This window comes from Paramormyrops kingsleyae, chromosome 19 (assembly GCF_048594095.1).
Source record: "Paramormyrops kingsleyae isolate MSU_618 chromosome 19, PKINGS_0.4, whole genome shotgun sequence".
In the NCBI taxonomy this organism is placed as follows: domain Eukaryota; kingdom Metazoa; phylum Chordata; class Actinopteri; order Osteoglossiformes; family Mormyridae; genus Paramormyrops; species Paramormyrops kingsleyae.
Genome location: NC_132815.1, coordinates 26789547 through 26805561, shown reverse-complemented (window position 1 = coordinate 26805561; position 16015 = coordinate 26789547). Strand labels below are relative to the sequence as shown.

The 16015-nt window shown below is 37.2% G+C and overlaps 1 protein-coding gene across 5 annotated transcripts in view; it reads left to right on the top strand.

Annotated features, from left to right (window-relative positions):
* Positions 1-2436: 2436 nt before the first annotated feature.
* The window catches only part of LOC111859255 (hepatocyte nuclear factor 3-beta-like), a 30100-nt gene continuing 16521 nt past the window's right edge, over positions 2437-16015 (top strand). Inside the window, exons 1-3 of one of the 5 annotated variants that reach the window (XM_023841779.2) lie at positions 2437-2711; positions 3307-5966; positions 6256-6412. In XM_023841779.2, coding sequence (XP_023697547.2) covers positions 2643-2711; positions 3307-4452 — 1215 coding nt within the window. In that variant the 5' untranslated portion in view covers positions 2437-2642 and the 3' untranslated portion in view covers positions 4453-5966; positions 6256-6412. The remainder of the gene's footprint in view (positions 2712-3306; positions 5967-6255; positions 6413-16015) is intronic. The other 4 variants (XM_023841778.2, XM_023841777.2, XM_072702837.1 and 1 more) reach the window with 4 other exon arrangements.

Here is a 16015-nt window from a genome sequence, read left to right as displayed (position 1 = left end):
ACCCATGTGGAGACCAGGGTGAACTTCACCACTGAATTTCAGTTTGTCTTGGACAGTACACTGCAAACGGCACTCTACATGCTCCTCAGCCAAGGGTGGGGGGTGGGTGGTGGTGAATGCCAACAGTTTGCTAAGTCATCATCCCGTCAGAGATTGGCGGCTGCCAATGTCACCTAATTGGTTGACCAGTACTGCCCTCAGGCTGAAGATCAAATACGTTCCCCAGGGACTGATATCCATATTACCATGTAAACAACCTTAAAAATTTGGTGGGCTGGTGCGACACCATGATTGTCTGTGTCTGTATGTATGTGGAATGTACAAACAGAGGGTGTGTTTTTTTCTGCGTAATTACAGGGTTGTGCTTAAGCTCCACTTGCTGTGCTTTCTTTGAACAAAGAAACTTCTCAGGTGCGGTTATATTAGTTGTGTTTATAACACATTTGAAGCTCTGCTTTCAATGTTCACCATTGTTAACTGCAGCAGAAAGCGTCTACAAAATTGAATACTTAGCCATTTTTCTATTCTTTTCAAGGCCTGACAATAATTTACTCACATCAAAACTGTCAAGTTAATCATGACAGTATAAATCTTCTGTTAGTTTGGTTTGCATAAAATAAACATGCAAAAATGTATTACTACCATGCTTACGATATGTGGAGAATTTTGGAGTGTATATGCAGGTCTGATTAGCCTTCTATCCATCCATCCATTGTCCAACCCGCTTATCCTACTGGGTCGCGGGGGGTCCGGATCCTATCCCGGAAGCAACGGGCACGAGGCAGGGAACAACCCTGGATGGGGGGCCAGCCCATCGCAGGGCACACTCACACACCAGCCACCCACACATGCACACCTAAGGGCAATTTAGCAACGCCAATTAGCCTCAGCATGTCTTTGGACTGTGGGGGGAAACCAGAGTACCCGGAGGAAACCACACGACGAAACGGGGAGAACATGCAAACTCCACGCACATGTGACCCAGGCGGAGACTCGAACCCAGGTCCCAGAGGTGCGAGGCAACAGCGCTAACCACTGCACCACCATGCCTTCTGATTAGCCTTCTATTGTATTGTAAAAGTATAATAAATGATCTTGTATTGGCTACTTTCAGTAGAAGTATTATGACCAACAGAGGGCGCTCTCAAACTTTATTGAAAATCCACTCAACACGCATTTCCTTCGTATTTTGTACTACGGTCCAGTAACTACTACTACTACTACTACTACTACTACTAATAATAATAATGATGATGATGATGATGATGATGATGATGATGATACTGATGATGTAGCAGTAGTAGTGGTAGTCTAAACAGTATAACATTAAAATCCATTTATGAAAGATCAATTATTTAATTAGGCCTAATTGATATAGTTTATAGAGTGCGCTTTCAACCGATAATCTTAACACTTATTAACCCATCAATCGTCAAACTCCTGCGGTTTCAGGGAAACTGGAAAACTAGTCATCAGTGGTCACTGAGGGGTTGATTATCCAAATGGCATCACAGACTGATTTTTTTTTTTTAAAACTAGTTCAGATCTTGTCAAATGAACCTGTTTTTCTGACTATAAGCCCTGTTATTTCTGGTAATTTAGAGTGAAATTTAAAATATTTCATCATACCAAACTTTAACCTCGCTCACTTTACTCTTGTATGATTACTCAGTATTTACTTTGTTTCGAAATTCTGAAACTATAAATTGCCTTGATTTGGTGTTCTAGTCCTTCCACGACGAAGTGACTATATTAAACAACCTCACATTATTATTGGTATGTAAAAAAAAAAAAAAACTAAACACTGCATAAAATTCATCTTTATCTTTAAGCTATCCGTCGCAATCGTATTTTAATTATAGCAACGATTAAATGTAATTAATACATAATACATGTCAATTGTCTCTGGGTTTAAATTAGATGCAACGACCAGATTATTTAGGCTACGGGTGAATTCAATGTGGCAATGTGTATTCAAATATGTAATTAGCAAAAACAACATCGATCGCTATGTTTGTGAATTTAAATGCTTTAACCATTAAAACACTGCTTGCTAATTTAAGAAAGCTATAAAGTGAACAATCTCATGTCATATTCAAATCTTAAGACTGTAGTTCTGCCGGATAAAACACAGAAAATGATAACGAAGTCGCGTAAGAAAGCCCAAAATGCAACGAGGACAACGATCACATGTTAAAAAAAAACTCCCGTAACTGTTTTAAAGGCCTTTATCTAAAAGTAATAAATCAGACTATATTTTAAAGAATCTTTTGAAAATGGTTTGTTCTTAGCACATGTGTATGACAAAGGGTCAAACAGAGGAGTCTCGCTTAGGTGTGAACTAGTTATTTTAATGGGGCAACGTAAAGAAAGGGGTTGGCGGTTGTCTTGGAGCAGGGAGCTATATCACGGCATATCCCAGTAGCCGAGAGTGAACGTCACTCAACCGCTGTCATCATCTGCCGCTTTATAGTGCCAGTGGACACCGTGAGCTCAAACGCACAAATGCACCGCTCCTTGACGGGATCGTAGTCTCAAAACCAGTGTATACAGTGATCCCACACATTTTATTTCAAGGACCTATTTATTCGCCGTGCCACCAAGGGCAAATTGTTGGATTATTCTGCTTTCAAACGTCTACAATGCTGGGTGCTGTTAAAATGGAAGGACATGATCATTCAGACTGGAGCACCTATTACGGCGAACCCGAGGTTGGTAGAGCTTATATATATTTATTTTCGAGTATACAACTAAATATTAGCCCTGAGATAATATTAACTTTGTAATCAAATATTGACTGGAAACAGCTCCCAATCCTCCATGAGATCTACTATGTACTATCATAACACAGTTAGGATAGCTGTGTTTGGAGAAGTTTTATTTCTGCAGCCGTGACTCTTACAGTTGTTTAACTCGCAGACGTTTTTCTCGTTCAAAAACTTTAACATCACCCTTTTAAGGGGATTGTTTAAAATTTCGTTTTGGTTTCGTTGCATACTTTTATGTACAACAACAAACGTAATTAAACATTTTACACTTTTAATTTTGTATAAATTAATTCACGGTGTATTGTTTCTGTTCGAACACACGCGTGCTATATACTATATGTTTACGGTTGGTTTAAATAGCTTACATTGGCATTTCCAGTTATGACGTTATTTTCCAATGTTACCTTAAATTTATAGCCTACTTTTGCTCATAGTCTTAGATGTTCCGCCACTAGAATTATTTATCTGAAATATACAGACAATTTTGAATATTTTGAGTACATAAGTAACTAAGCAAAACTTTGCCTTTTTCTTCCAGTGTTACTCCTCTGTCGGGAACATGAATGCAGGGCTAGGAATGAACTCTGTGGGTGCCTACCTGAGTATGCCGGGCATGAATGGCAGTGGAAACATGACAGGCAATTCTGTTAACATGTCATATATGAACACAGCTATGAGCCCGTCAATGAATAGCATGACAGCAGGTGCCGGGGTCATGAACGGGATGGGAACTGGGATGGCGACCATGGGCGCAGCGCTAAGCCCAGGAATGAGCTCCATGCCGGTGCAGCCTCCTTCCATGAACTCACTCACATCTTACCCGAACATGAATGCCATGAGTCCCATGTACGGGCAGTCCACTATCAGGACGAGGGACCCAAAAACGTACCGGCGAAGCTACACTCATGCCAAACCCCCCTACTCCTACATCTCCTTGATTACCATGGCCATCCAACAATCATCGAACAAGATGCTCACACTGAGTGAAATCTATCAGTGGATCATGGACCTCTTTCCTTTTTATCGCCAGAACCAACAGCGTTGGCAGAACTCTATCCGACATTCATTGTCTTTCAACGACTGTTTCATAAAAGTGCCCAGATCTCCAGATAAGCCGGGAAAAGGCTCATTTTGGACCCTGCACCCAGACTCCGGGAATATGTTTGAGAATGGTTGCTACTTAAGGAGACAGAAGCGCTTCAAATGTGAGAGGATACGCTGCAAGGAGTCGGGCAGTAAGGCTTTGGAGAATGGCTCTAGCAGTAGCTCTGAAAGCAGCAATGAAAATGAAACTCCCCGCTCCAATAAGTCTTCAAAAGACAAGAAATCAGATGAGAAGTCATGTCAGGTTCTGAGCCCGGAGCAGGTGGCCTCTACAACACATCACACAATGTCACAGCATCACGGGGCCCTCGCTCATGAGGCCCACCTAAAGGCGGAACATCACTATTCTTTTGATCATCCTTTCTCCATTAATAATCTGATGTCCTCTGACCAGCAGCATCATAAAATGGACTTAAAGAGCTATGAACAGATGATGCAATATTCTGGGTATGGCTCGCCTGTGGCAGGAGCCTTATCAGGTCAGATGACAAGCAGAACTGGCCTGGACCCCTCGCAAATTCCCCCTGATGCTTATTACTACCAAGGTGTTTGTTCCAGACCAATAATGAACTCTTCATGATTTTTTGGTGATTTGTATATACAGTATGTGTAAATTGACTGTTTATGCACATGCATTTTCACATAAGCTTTCGCCATCAAAACTCAACCTGTGTGAGTGTGTGTGTGTGTGTGTCTGTGTATGTATATATGTATGTGTATATATATATATATATATATATATATATATATATATATATATATATTATGAAAAGTGTTCAGGCACGATTTGTTCATATGTTTTTCTAGGTTTTAAGATGCATCAGAAGTAAACTGCATTTTAAAATAAATTGCTGTAAAAGAAGGAAATAGTAGTAATCTAATTTATAAGACAATTTGACAAGACTGAAGGCCTTTAAACAAAAAAGTATTGCTTTATGCTTAAGGATGGTTTTGTGTATTATAAATAACAAGAATGAATTTAAAGTGTTTATTATTATTATTATTATTATTATTGGTGTAACATAGAAAGAATCAATTTGTTTAGAAAAAAAACAAATATGGGCCAATTCAATATTGCATAAATGGATGTACTGTATTTCTCCAAATTCTTTTCATGACGATGGTCAAAAAACTTTGTCTCGTGCAGGTAATGCGTGCTATCTAATAATAATAGTAATAATAATAATAATAATAAACGTAAACTTCGTGAACACATCCTTTTCTATTAATTGTACATTTTTTCAGACCACTGCACGTTATTGCGAAATATATCGGAAAGTTAGTTACATGCGTAATTAATACATTTTTTGCATAACACTTTAAAAGGCCATATAGGCCTATATATATATATAAAAACCTATCGGAAAATTGTATCATAATGTTAGGAATCAGATTTAAGACCTACATTCAGTAACATTGCTGAAAAAACAGGATACAAAGATCGATGATCAGTTAATGTTTACATTAAACATTTTGTGCAAAACGAATGAATATATTTTCATGGAATATTTATTAAAGCATTACTTCATATGAATGAATCTGCGTTCTTCGTAATTCTATCTTCTTTGCGTACGAAGCTTAATCGCAGAATTTTATTTTATAATACTTTTTTTCACCTAGGGCCTACTTTCCCAAAGAAGTAAATTCCAGGTTTATTATTTTTTGTATTATTTTCCTGATTGGCAAGGAGCTTGGACAAGATTAGGTATAAATATTTCTTTCTTTTACTCCACATGTCTGAATCTCGTCTCGCTTTCAAATCGGTGACCCGAAAAAAATTTAATTTCCTATGAAATGTGCCCCATTTTTGCGTAGTACAATTTTACAGGGTAGGAGAATAACCGGATTGCTTTGGATTCACTATAGTGAGAGATAATGTATAGGTATATGCAACGCACATATTCATATACATTTTTAATGGACACTTCTAAATCCCACAATTTCTCCTTCGCACCTAATGGTTTCATTATTCGGGAATTAAGCACTTACACAATAAAAGCTATCAGCACACGTGGGATGTTAAAAAACTCGGCCAGCTTTTTATATCTTCTATTGCAGTTCATACCAAACTCATCCAAGAGGACTCCTATAGTGGTGGGTTTGTTGGTGCATATCTCTGCATTAGATGGTTGCAATCTGAAATAAAACAAACATTCGTTAACCAGGCAATATCAGTATCCACATAAACACCAGTAGGGTGTGTGACCTATTTCTAAAAACCATGTTACAGGAATGTCAACTTAAAATTGGCAAACGTTGCCTGTCGGCAAATTACACAGACGCCACATGTACATTTCAATTTAAACATACCTGTAATGCTGAGCTGATTTTTTTACGGTACACTGATCGATATCTTGGTAAAATAATCTTTTTTTTTAACTAGCAGGGCAGTGAAAGCTTTGCTTTGTGCTAAAGTCAACAGTGGCGTTTGAGCTCAAATAAATGCCGGGATGACTTCGACCATCTGCAGTGGCTCACAGGAGAAGCGTTACCACTGGAGTTTGGCGCGGTGTAATATGCAACATCCGGATCTGTGTCAGGTAGGAAGTTTTTGGAATTGGAATTGATTTTTAAAAAGTACGTAGAATAAGGACATGCATGCTGTTAATTGGTCGGTCCGTGTATCTAACAATTTTGATTCAGTTTTAACTCGTGTTGGTAACTGTTAAGGAAAAATCCAGTTTGGAGCTTGGTCGTGTCAGATCTCTGGTTTACAATCTGATGCTGCTGTCTAACCGGCCATTGTCAATGCGTGATGCCAATTGACAATTAGACATTCTATATTTATTTCAGTATTTAGTGGAACAATTCCACAAATATTTGGGCAGATAGATGCACACACGACAGATAAAATTATTTATACCGATATTCCAAGACAACCAAAGTAAATTTTGTATTTTTTGTTGTTGCTTCTTTCTGAGCATTTTTGTTTAGTTTTAATTGAAAAATTTCTATGGATTTTCATGTACAGACATTTGTTACCCTCTTGGTAACTGCTCAGTTAAACGATTTTATGTGTCATATATTCGATATCTTAATTTTACTAAAGTAATTAGACATATGGCCGTATAACCAAAAGCCCTACAACACTGCTGTAGTTGGTGTAATAGTAACAAATACGATGTCATGTGAGTCTTCGAGCATCTCAAATCGATTTCTGAACTGAACCTGTGGTTCCTTCCTACTTCCACACGAGCAGCTTCAGAACGAACCAATAAAAATTATGACTATTTATTGTTTTATCATAAAATATTGCGATTCCTGTGCTATATTAATATGGAAACCTTTCGTTTCATAACTTTTCAGATAACATTTCAGACATTGTAGAAGCAGTCTACAAAGCAATAAATGCGGGAAACTGCTATCAGAATTACAGAAATAAAAAATGTCTTATAATAACAATAACATTATCGTCTTGAGCATCATCACCATCTTGGCAATAACTTCCTCTTCATTTGATGCTTTCTATTTCCAGAGGAAGATGGAATTGGTCTTGGGCAAACAGAAGGGATAATGGTTTTTAAATTATTCATTCTGTCCCATTTCAGTACTAATGCAAGTCCCCAGTTTTGTCAATTGCTCATTAAATGAGTGTAAACCCACGTAGTTCATTTCAGATCCCTTGATAGAGGAGTGACCTCAGCCAGGTCCACCAAATATAAAATAGGAATGGCTGCCTTCATTATAGCACAATAAACGTTACATTGGGAAATAAATAGATATTTTTCTGTTTATTTGAAATATACAACTATAGGTTGGCATGTATTGTTGAATTGAAACTTTAGAAAATAATTACTAACATAATTAATAACAAACAATATTTTATACAATTAACTGGTTTTAACAATATCATGACATATTATGAAACACTTATTTCGTTATCCATGTAAAACTGATATTGACATATTTTTTGGACTAAATGTTTTTCCAGTACTCTTCTTATTCATAAAAATTGTACAAAATTGTGTCACTTGATTATTCTTATGCAATTTAACTTTATATCTGAATGAGGATATACAGTTTAGGATATAAAGTTTAGATGTCAGCTACACGGGTTTCCCACCCACAGAGGGACACAAAAAGGCGTTCATGTGTCACTTATAGCGATATACCATTGCCACAGGCTGACCCTTTTGATGTTGTTATAGCAACAACATCAGCGTTTATCCAGAGGGAGGTTTGTTTATCCTTTTACTTTGGTAAGCCGATTTAATTACATTTCTTACGAGTCGGATTATTTGCATATTTAAAAACGAAAAAAAAGATGCCATCGTCTTATTTAGTAACGTAATATAGTGTTATCAATGTAAAATAGGTTGAATTCGGTATTTCATATCAGAAGTAACATTAAATTGCATGTATAGTTGCATGAAAGCGGCTAAACACAACCAAGAAAATAACTAATTACTGGGTTTTTTGGTTTAACTTCTAATGTGCGGAACACCCAAGTAGAACGTTTTCCTGGGTGATCTCTGGAAACCAGTCTTACCAAACAGTAATTCTACTTTGCCTATTTCAAGGGTTTGATCAGTGAGCCGATTTACCATTTCTCTCCTAGCAAATACATATACTCCAACAGTTTACCAAAAGCGACCGGTATCTCACTATATATATATATATATATATATATATATATATATATATATATATATATATATATATATATATATATATATATGTGTGTGTGTGTCGGAAATGAAGGAATACTAAGGCTACTAGTGGCTCCCAACGTTATATATAAAAAGTATCGCAGCATATCGGACATGGTCATTATTACACAATGACGCAAAAAACATGGATAATTATTTATAATGTGATTATAGGATATGATTTTTCACTGAATCCGCATAACTTGATTACATACAACTTTCAACGTAAATTTTAAAGGCAACTAACTGCTGATCTTCCACCATGAGCTATAGTTGCACTGTCATTTAAATAGTATCATTTTAATTGATAAACTGTTTTATGCGATAAATATAATAAAAAATGCGATTGATTTATTGTGTACTTATTACTATGACTATTAAATTATTTAAAAAAATTTAAACAGGTGGATATCGAAAATGGCTAAATGGAACAACTACAATAAATAACCTGCTGCTTATAATTAGCCCAATACTAACTTAATAGGCTAAATTAAGGGGATTACATGTAAAAGGTTTTATTTACAGTGGAAATGGTATGTGTGTGTGCACAAACCCACACACAAGTTGTTTTCATATATATGTGGGGACATTCATTTCTATGGGCATAACCCTAATCTCACGTATGACATCCTTAACCCCTACCAAGCCCTAACTTTAACTATAAGTAATAAACATAATATATGCATGCACAGGTGTAAACTCCAAGCTCCTTAAAGTGGACAATTGTTAAAGTTAATTTGATTGACATCCGATTAGATGGCAAACACACTGTGTCCCAAGTGATAATGATCAGTGTCCCATTTTAAGAATTCTCACCCTATGGAAATACAGGTAAAATGACTAAAAAAATATTGTGACCATGCTCTTAGATGAACTGGACTGTGATCAGACTCTTCTGTGTATAATTTACATTGTCCTTCCATGCAGTCACAGGGTTCACTGTAATGTGTGTGTGAAACAGTTCACTCCAGTCTCTCGTTCTCCTAGTGAAATCTAGCGAAAATGCTGAAATTCAGGCCACTGATTTTTGCACCACACTTGCATAATACAGTATTAGTTTGCTATTAACTGAATGACTCCACTATTGTAAGGTAACATCCATTTCCTGTCACGGTTAACAATGTCCTATAGAAACCTAATTTTTAAAGGATTTTCCTGGGAGATGTAATGGAGTCATCTGTGATTTGTTTGGAGGGTATGTCTGAGATGGTCTGATCTACTGTCTTGGGTGAGTTTGATGTGGCAATAATAATATAAATAATTCACAGTATGTACATATCTGGAACTGTCATCTACAGCCTGATTTTCTCACTGTTCTTACTGCTGTCATGACATTTTAGCAATAAGAACCACACCAGTTAAGATGGAAAATATACTGGGAAAAAACTGATCGTGCACCTGGGAGTAAAAGTGAAGGATAAAATCACAAGTATTCTGCATACACACACATGTAAGATCCTGCTTGGCGTGGGAGTTTCTGGAAACCAAACAAGGGATTTAAGAGAGAGTGTCAACGGACATAGAGTTATTTTAAGCCGACCAGGGGAACGCTGACAGTTTCATAAGTTTCTTGACATGTTGTCTCTTGAGTTCAGCTTCACAGGCACTCAAAAGTTTCAATCTTATATTTTGAAAAGTTGCTAAAAATAAAGGCAACATCATATTGGGCTTCGTCAATGCAGCAAGTGAACCTGTATCATAAAAGTAATGGAATCAACACACAAAGACAGGAAGAAGACAAAAACTAGACACTCATTTCTGGAGCTTGTTCATGCATTATATTGTGGAGATTTAACTTGTCATAAGACCCCTGGGATTGAAAATCATGTCACTTGTGGAAATGCTTTATCATTACAAACATTTTAGTTTTATATCTGACTTAGACCTAAAAGAACATAAGAACTTAAATTAATTAAGAAATCACAGATAACTAAGGTAAGTTCATCAAAAAACGTATAACTATGTGTGATTCTCAATATTTACTGGCCTTTTGAATATTAAAATATGACATTATTTTTTACATAATATTACATTATAATTATAGCTATTTATTTTAAATCTAGTCATTTTCTTACTGCTTATTCAGTCAAGAGTCATCAGACAATATTTATTACATCACACTTATAAGAGTGAATAATGCAATAATTTACCTGCACACAATACCTAACTGAAAGTGGTTATTTTATTTTGTCCGAAAAATACAGTAGAAAGGTCACCTGTAACAAGGGCAAGCTGCGGACAAGTTGTGGGTGGCCTTGAGGGGCCCAACCTCTCAGGATAATGTGAAATTCCAGTTCACTGTTTACAGGACAGACTCCCGTCATTGCCAGGTGTGAATGGTGCCTGTCGATCACAGTAAGAGGCCTGCCTTCTGTGCATCACGTCAGCACCCAATACCAACCTGCCTTTCCCTTGTGCTTTCGCACATGATGAATTATCCACAAACATCAGTCAGTCACAGCAAGGGAATTACGTCACATGTTTTCTGTTGCTAGGCACCTAGACACATTGTCTTCTTTATTTATATATTATATCATATAGGAGGAATATCAGGAGTGATGGTAGCTGTCAAAAGATATTTCCTAATACTGAGAACATTAAACAGCCGCCAAGCTGCTAGTTCTACACACTAATGCTATAGCCATGAAAGGGAATGAAGTGATACAGATTTTTAAAGGACTGTAGGAAATTTTAAAATGTGCTTAAGGATATGAAGCTGGACCCTGAAGTCCTAGAACTACCCCACTGTAGTATGCAGAGCAAGATGTGTGCATATTATCCTACTGTAAGTTAGGTTAATAATAGTTACATCAATCAATCTCGATTTTAAAACGTACACAATGGAAGTATGCCTTGCCTTTTCTTCTGAGTGCAACTAAGAATATAAACTACATTTTACTGTATGGTTTGATGCTCAGTACAATACTCCTTTTAAGCTATTATTACATTTAGGTTTGGGTTGCCTGTTCAGGATCATCACAGTCATTCACTTCTCTGAGTATTTAGTTACAAATATTGAGTGTAAGTGAATATTGAGGAACTATATCAATAATATATAATCTATTATAAACTGAGTGCTTCATCTGAGCTTTGTAACCAGGACAGCACCTTTCAGATTGAGTGGCATGTTAAAAAAATTAGTAGGTTGAGTCAAACTACGTGAGAGGCCAGTTTACCCTCAACTTTCCTTAATTGCATTTTTACTTCCATAAAAAAAAGTGTTGAGTGACAAGGAAAATGATTTTTTAAAAGTGCAGGAGTTCCTCCGTCCTTCCCCATGGAATTACCTCAAATTTCCCAGATATGAACTAATCGAGAATCCATTCATTAATTCAGAGAACCCCAAATCCAACACAGTGACCTCCTAATCCAATATAATGGGGTGACGTTTCTGAATTAGGGTACCAATATGCTTAACTGCTTTATAAAAGCGGGAGGTGTGCTTGGCACAGTTCAGCAGATAGTGTGGGATGACAGGGGCAGTTCCTCCCCTGCAAATGGCTCACCTAAAGCCCATATACCAGGCTTCATCACTGCTGACAAGGGCCTTGCAATGACTGTCACATCATTTTGAATTCATCACTAGCATTACCTCACCCAACCTTTTTGCTGTTTCATGGAGTATGTTTGCTGACTGCAGTTGTGATTGCCTTAGTTTACAATTGTGTGTCCCATGATGGAAACTTAACAGAAGAAGGGTGCTTATATGTGTAATAGGTATTAATGGGATGGTGTGTGGCTCTGAAGATTAAGACTCTGTTCCCATGACTGGAAGGTTAGTAGATTGTTGCTGCTGCTGGGCCCTTGAGAAGACCCTTAAGCCTAATTACTGCAGAGGCACTGAATGCTGGCCAACCCTGCACTCTGACGCCCAGACATGCTCACCTGTATGTGTCAGGGTGTCTTATGATGATCAAGACAGTTTCACCATTAGGATGAATTCAGTACCACTATCATATATCACATATGAATAAAAATATGTGAGTAGATATATACTTTTTAAATACTTTTGTCATCTCTGGATGTGAAAATAATACTTTATATATGCTGATACTAGGGGTGCAACAATTTATCGATTATAATCAATATACCGATTGTTAAGACCATGATACAATTTCATCAACAAATATTGATTCATATCATTTAAATTATGATGATATGCTGAAATGCTGCTGAAAAAATAATTGAGAAAAAGTCTCTCACATAAAGCAACCTAGAGACTCCCCATAGTAGAGAGTAGAGACCTGGGCCTGGTTTCCCGAAACCTTAACACACCTATGTGTTTCCCAAGACATTTTTAGTTCAGTATATCTTCCATAAGATATTCTTTCGTAAGGTTAGTCTGAGCCTCTCTTAGCTGTCTCTTATCACTGTTGTTGGCTCATACTGCTCATTTAAAATAAGACTAACATCATTAAGGGTACAGTTGCATAACCAAACATCACTTAGCTAAAAAAATAGCTGATCCATATGATAAAATTATTTTGTCTGATACATGGCTACAGTCTTTCTTAGTTTTCGTCCTTGCCCTCTGAATGTGCAGCAAATTGTCCTCAGTAACGCGGGGATTCATAATGAAAGATAAGGAACACGCTGTTGATTACGTATTTTATTTATTAAATTGGAAGGATGGGGGGGGGGGTTCTGCCTATATTGGGATGGACACGTTCCCCTCTTTTCGAAGCCCCTGGAATGCACATGCCTCCCTAAATGTACCAAAGTCACGGTATATCGAAACTTTGGTTCATGAGGTTGATAAGAGTTGACGCTGCAGGATCGTTAACATATATGTCTAATATATTTTCCCCAAAAAACCACCCCAGAATAGTCCTTAGTAGTCAATACTGAAGCACATTCAACATTCTCATATATTTACACAATAACGCAACTTTTCTTTCGGCTATTATGCCATTGCTCGTCCCAATATCAATGACAGGCATGTGTGTTATAAAACAAATAAAAATAAAATGGTGATACTACAATCTGGGGAGGTGGGTTCGGCGAAAATCGTATTTACGATTAGATGATTGAATTTGTTTATTCTGTATTTTATATTTAGCTCCTCCCCAGTTCTGATTAATGTAACATTTTGAAGCATTTCCTGCAGTGTTATATTTATAAAGAACACTACTTTCTCTCATGCCTCAGTCAAGCAGTGCTGAGTGGAGGGAATAATCAATTCTTCAGCCATCAATGTCAACCAATCAGATGTTCTGGTGCCTGTTAAGGTCACTCTCAAAAAGCTCTCCCTTAAGCAATCTGTTAAGAGATTGTTCAGGAAACATACATAGGAAAACAAATACCTTTTGTAAGATATATATTTAGAGTCTTTGTAAGATGCTCGGAGTCACCATTATTGGGAAACCGGGCCCAGTACATTACAGTATATTTTATGCAGTTTAGCACAGCAATGATCCTATGTTTTCAGAGTGTGAGCGATACATTTCCAGAAATTTTCTGCTGTTAAAATTACAAGTACATAATGTACAAGACATAATGTTTTTTTGTGCAGACATTTCTGTTTTTTTATTTAATTTTATTTTAAAGCACTTTGCATAGTTTTTCCAACATATTCTTTTGTTAAAATAAAAAATGTAATATTTATTGCTGGCTTTTTCAATTCAGAATGAATTCCACAAAAATCCACTCATGTCTCACAGTATTGGAAATATTGACTGTATATTACTGAATCGAATTGAACCATATTATATCTCAGTAACTCTTTAGATATTGCCAGATACTGAATGGCTGCCTTGCAAAATCAAAATCGAACTGTATCGTGGCAACGCTGATGATTTACACCACTAACCAGGGGTGCCGTAAAGTGGGGGGGAGTTAGATTGATTCCAAGGGCCCCTGAGTGAGTGTGACCCTAAAAAATCTGGAACATAAGCCAACTGATCTGAGTTGGGGGCCCAATATAATATGCTTTCATGGGGCCCAAAATCCTTAGTGACATCAGTGCCGCTAACTGAAATGGGGTCATATATAAAGAGGATACTATTATTCTTCACATCTTGTAATTGTTTACAAGTGGAATCAGTTACAGGTGTTTAACTCTTTGCTGAAGCGTAAGAAACATCCTGACACCTCAGTAACCTTAAGGTTATTTATTTAGAAACATTGTCGCTTATGTCTATGCAAATGAATGCCATGGAGTCAGGAAAATGAGGCCATTATGCAGTGCTAACAGGGTGTAATGGGTATTTGCAGCTGATAGACGACCTACATATGACGCTTAAAATGAACCACAATAATCTAACACTGTTTCAATGCAAATAGGATTAGCAAATTGCAAAACTGTTCCCTCTAGTTTCAAAGCAGCAGTGGAGAATAAAGGTCATAGTCATAGCAGAGAGGCTGGGCATTTCAATAACTTCTATACCTGTATGTTGCAGGACCTGTGTTAAAGGTATCAATGCTGTAATCTTTCTATAAACAGAAGAATGGGGAAACATTCTAACATTCATCATAAACATTCTACAGCTCCTATTTTCTGAGGAAAAACATAACGAAGTGGCTATGCATTTGTTTTATGGGAAAACAGTCATGTGGCTTCTGTTCATAGAGTTTCTGGAATGTCTAAGCAAGGCCCAGGCTGTCTGAGGGACCCCGCATCTGTATCATGCCACCAAATACCAAAGAGTCCCTTGGAGCTGCGTGGTGACCCATTTTGTAGAAAGGCAGACATGACATGAGAGGTCACAGGACGGGTTGGGGGGGGGGGGGGGGGGGGAGAGGGCTGTCATCAGTTACTCATTAGCTGTTGCTTGACAGGACTAATACATTTCAGCTGGAAAGCAAACAAGTAAATATCCAGCTGTGTGCCCTATTATGTCCTCGTTACCACTTTTACAAATGTCTTTATTTTTATTTGACAGCTACTCAGATGTATGAATGCCCTTAGCAATTTTCCTGCTTAAAGAACAACCGTAGAGACCCACGACACTTGAGCTTAGCTTACATGTCACCTGTTGACTTTTGAGGATATGTCATCATATGTATAACTTGTAAAGCATTCAGTACAATGTATCAATTATTTTTTTACGTGGACAAGTTTACAGGACACTAATTTGAGTGCATTGGACATGCTTTTTGAACTGCCCCAACTTTGTTAGTGACGTATCAAATGGTTGCAAAACCAGTGCGGCTTTTAATGCTTGAAAAAATCAACAATGAAAACAAAACATAGAAACAAATGTCTATTGTTTTTAAGAACAGCAACTCCAATGTGAATTTGCCAAGCTCTGCTCAAGACATGGTATGAAACCAGCACATCTAGCCTTGAAGTCCAGTTATAAATTTTCTTTAGGTCTTGTTAGCAATGCAATGGTATGTTTGCTTGCTTTAAGTTAAAAGATTCTTTTTTTCTTTTTGTGTCTGTAATATGTACCCTGACAGTACACGGTATCTCTTGGCCACCAATGGAAACAAAACACCCCTCTGATCTGCGCCAACCAATGCTGACAGCAACTTGGCTCTGACTGTCCAGCG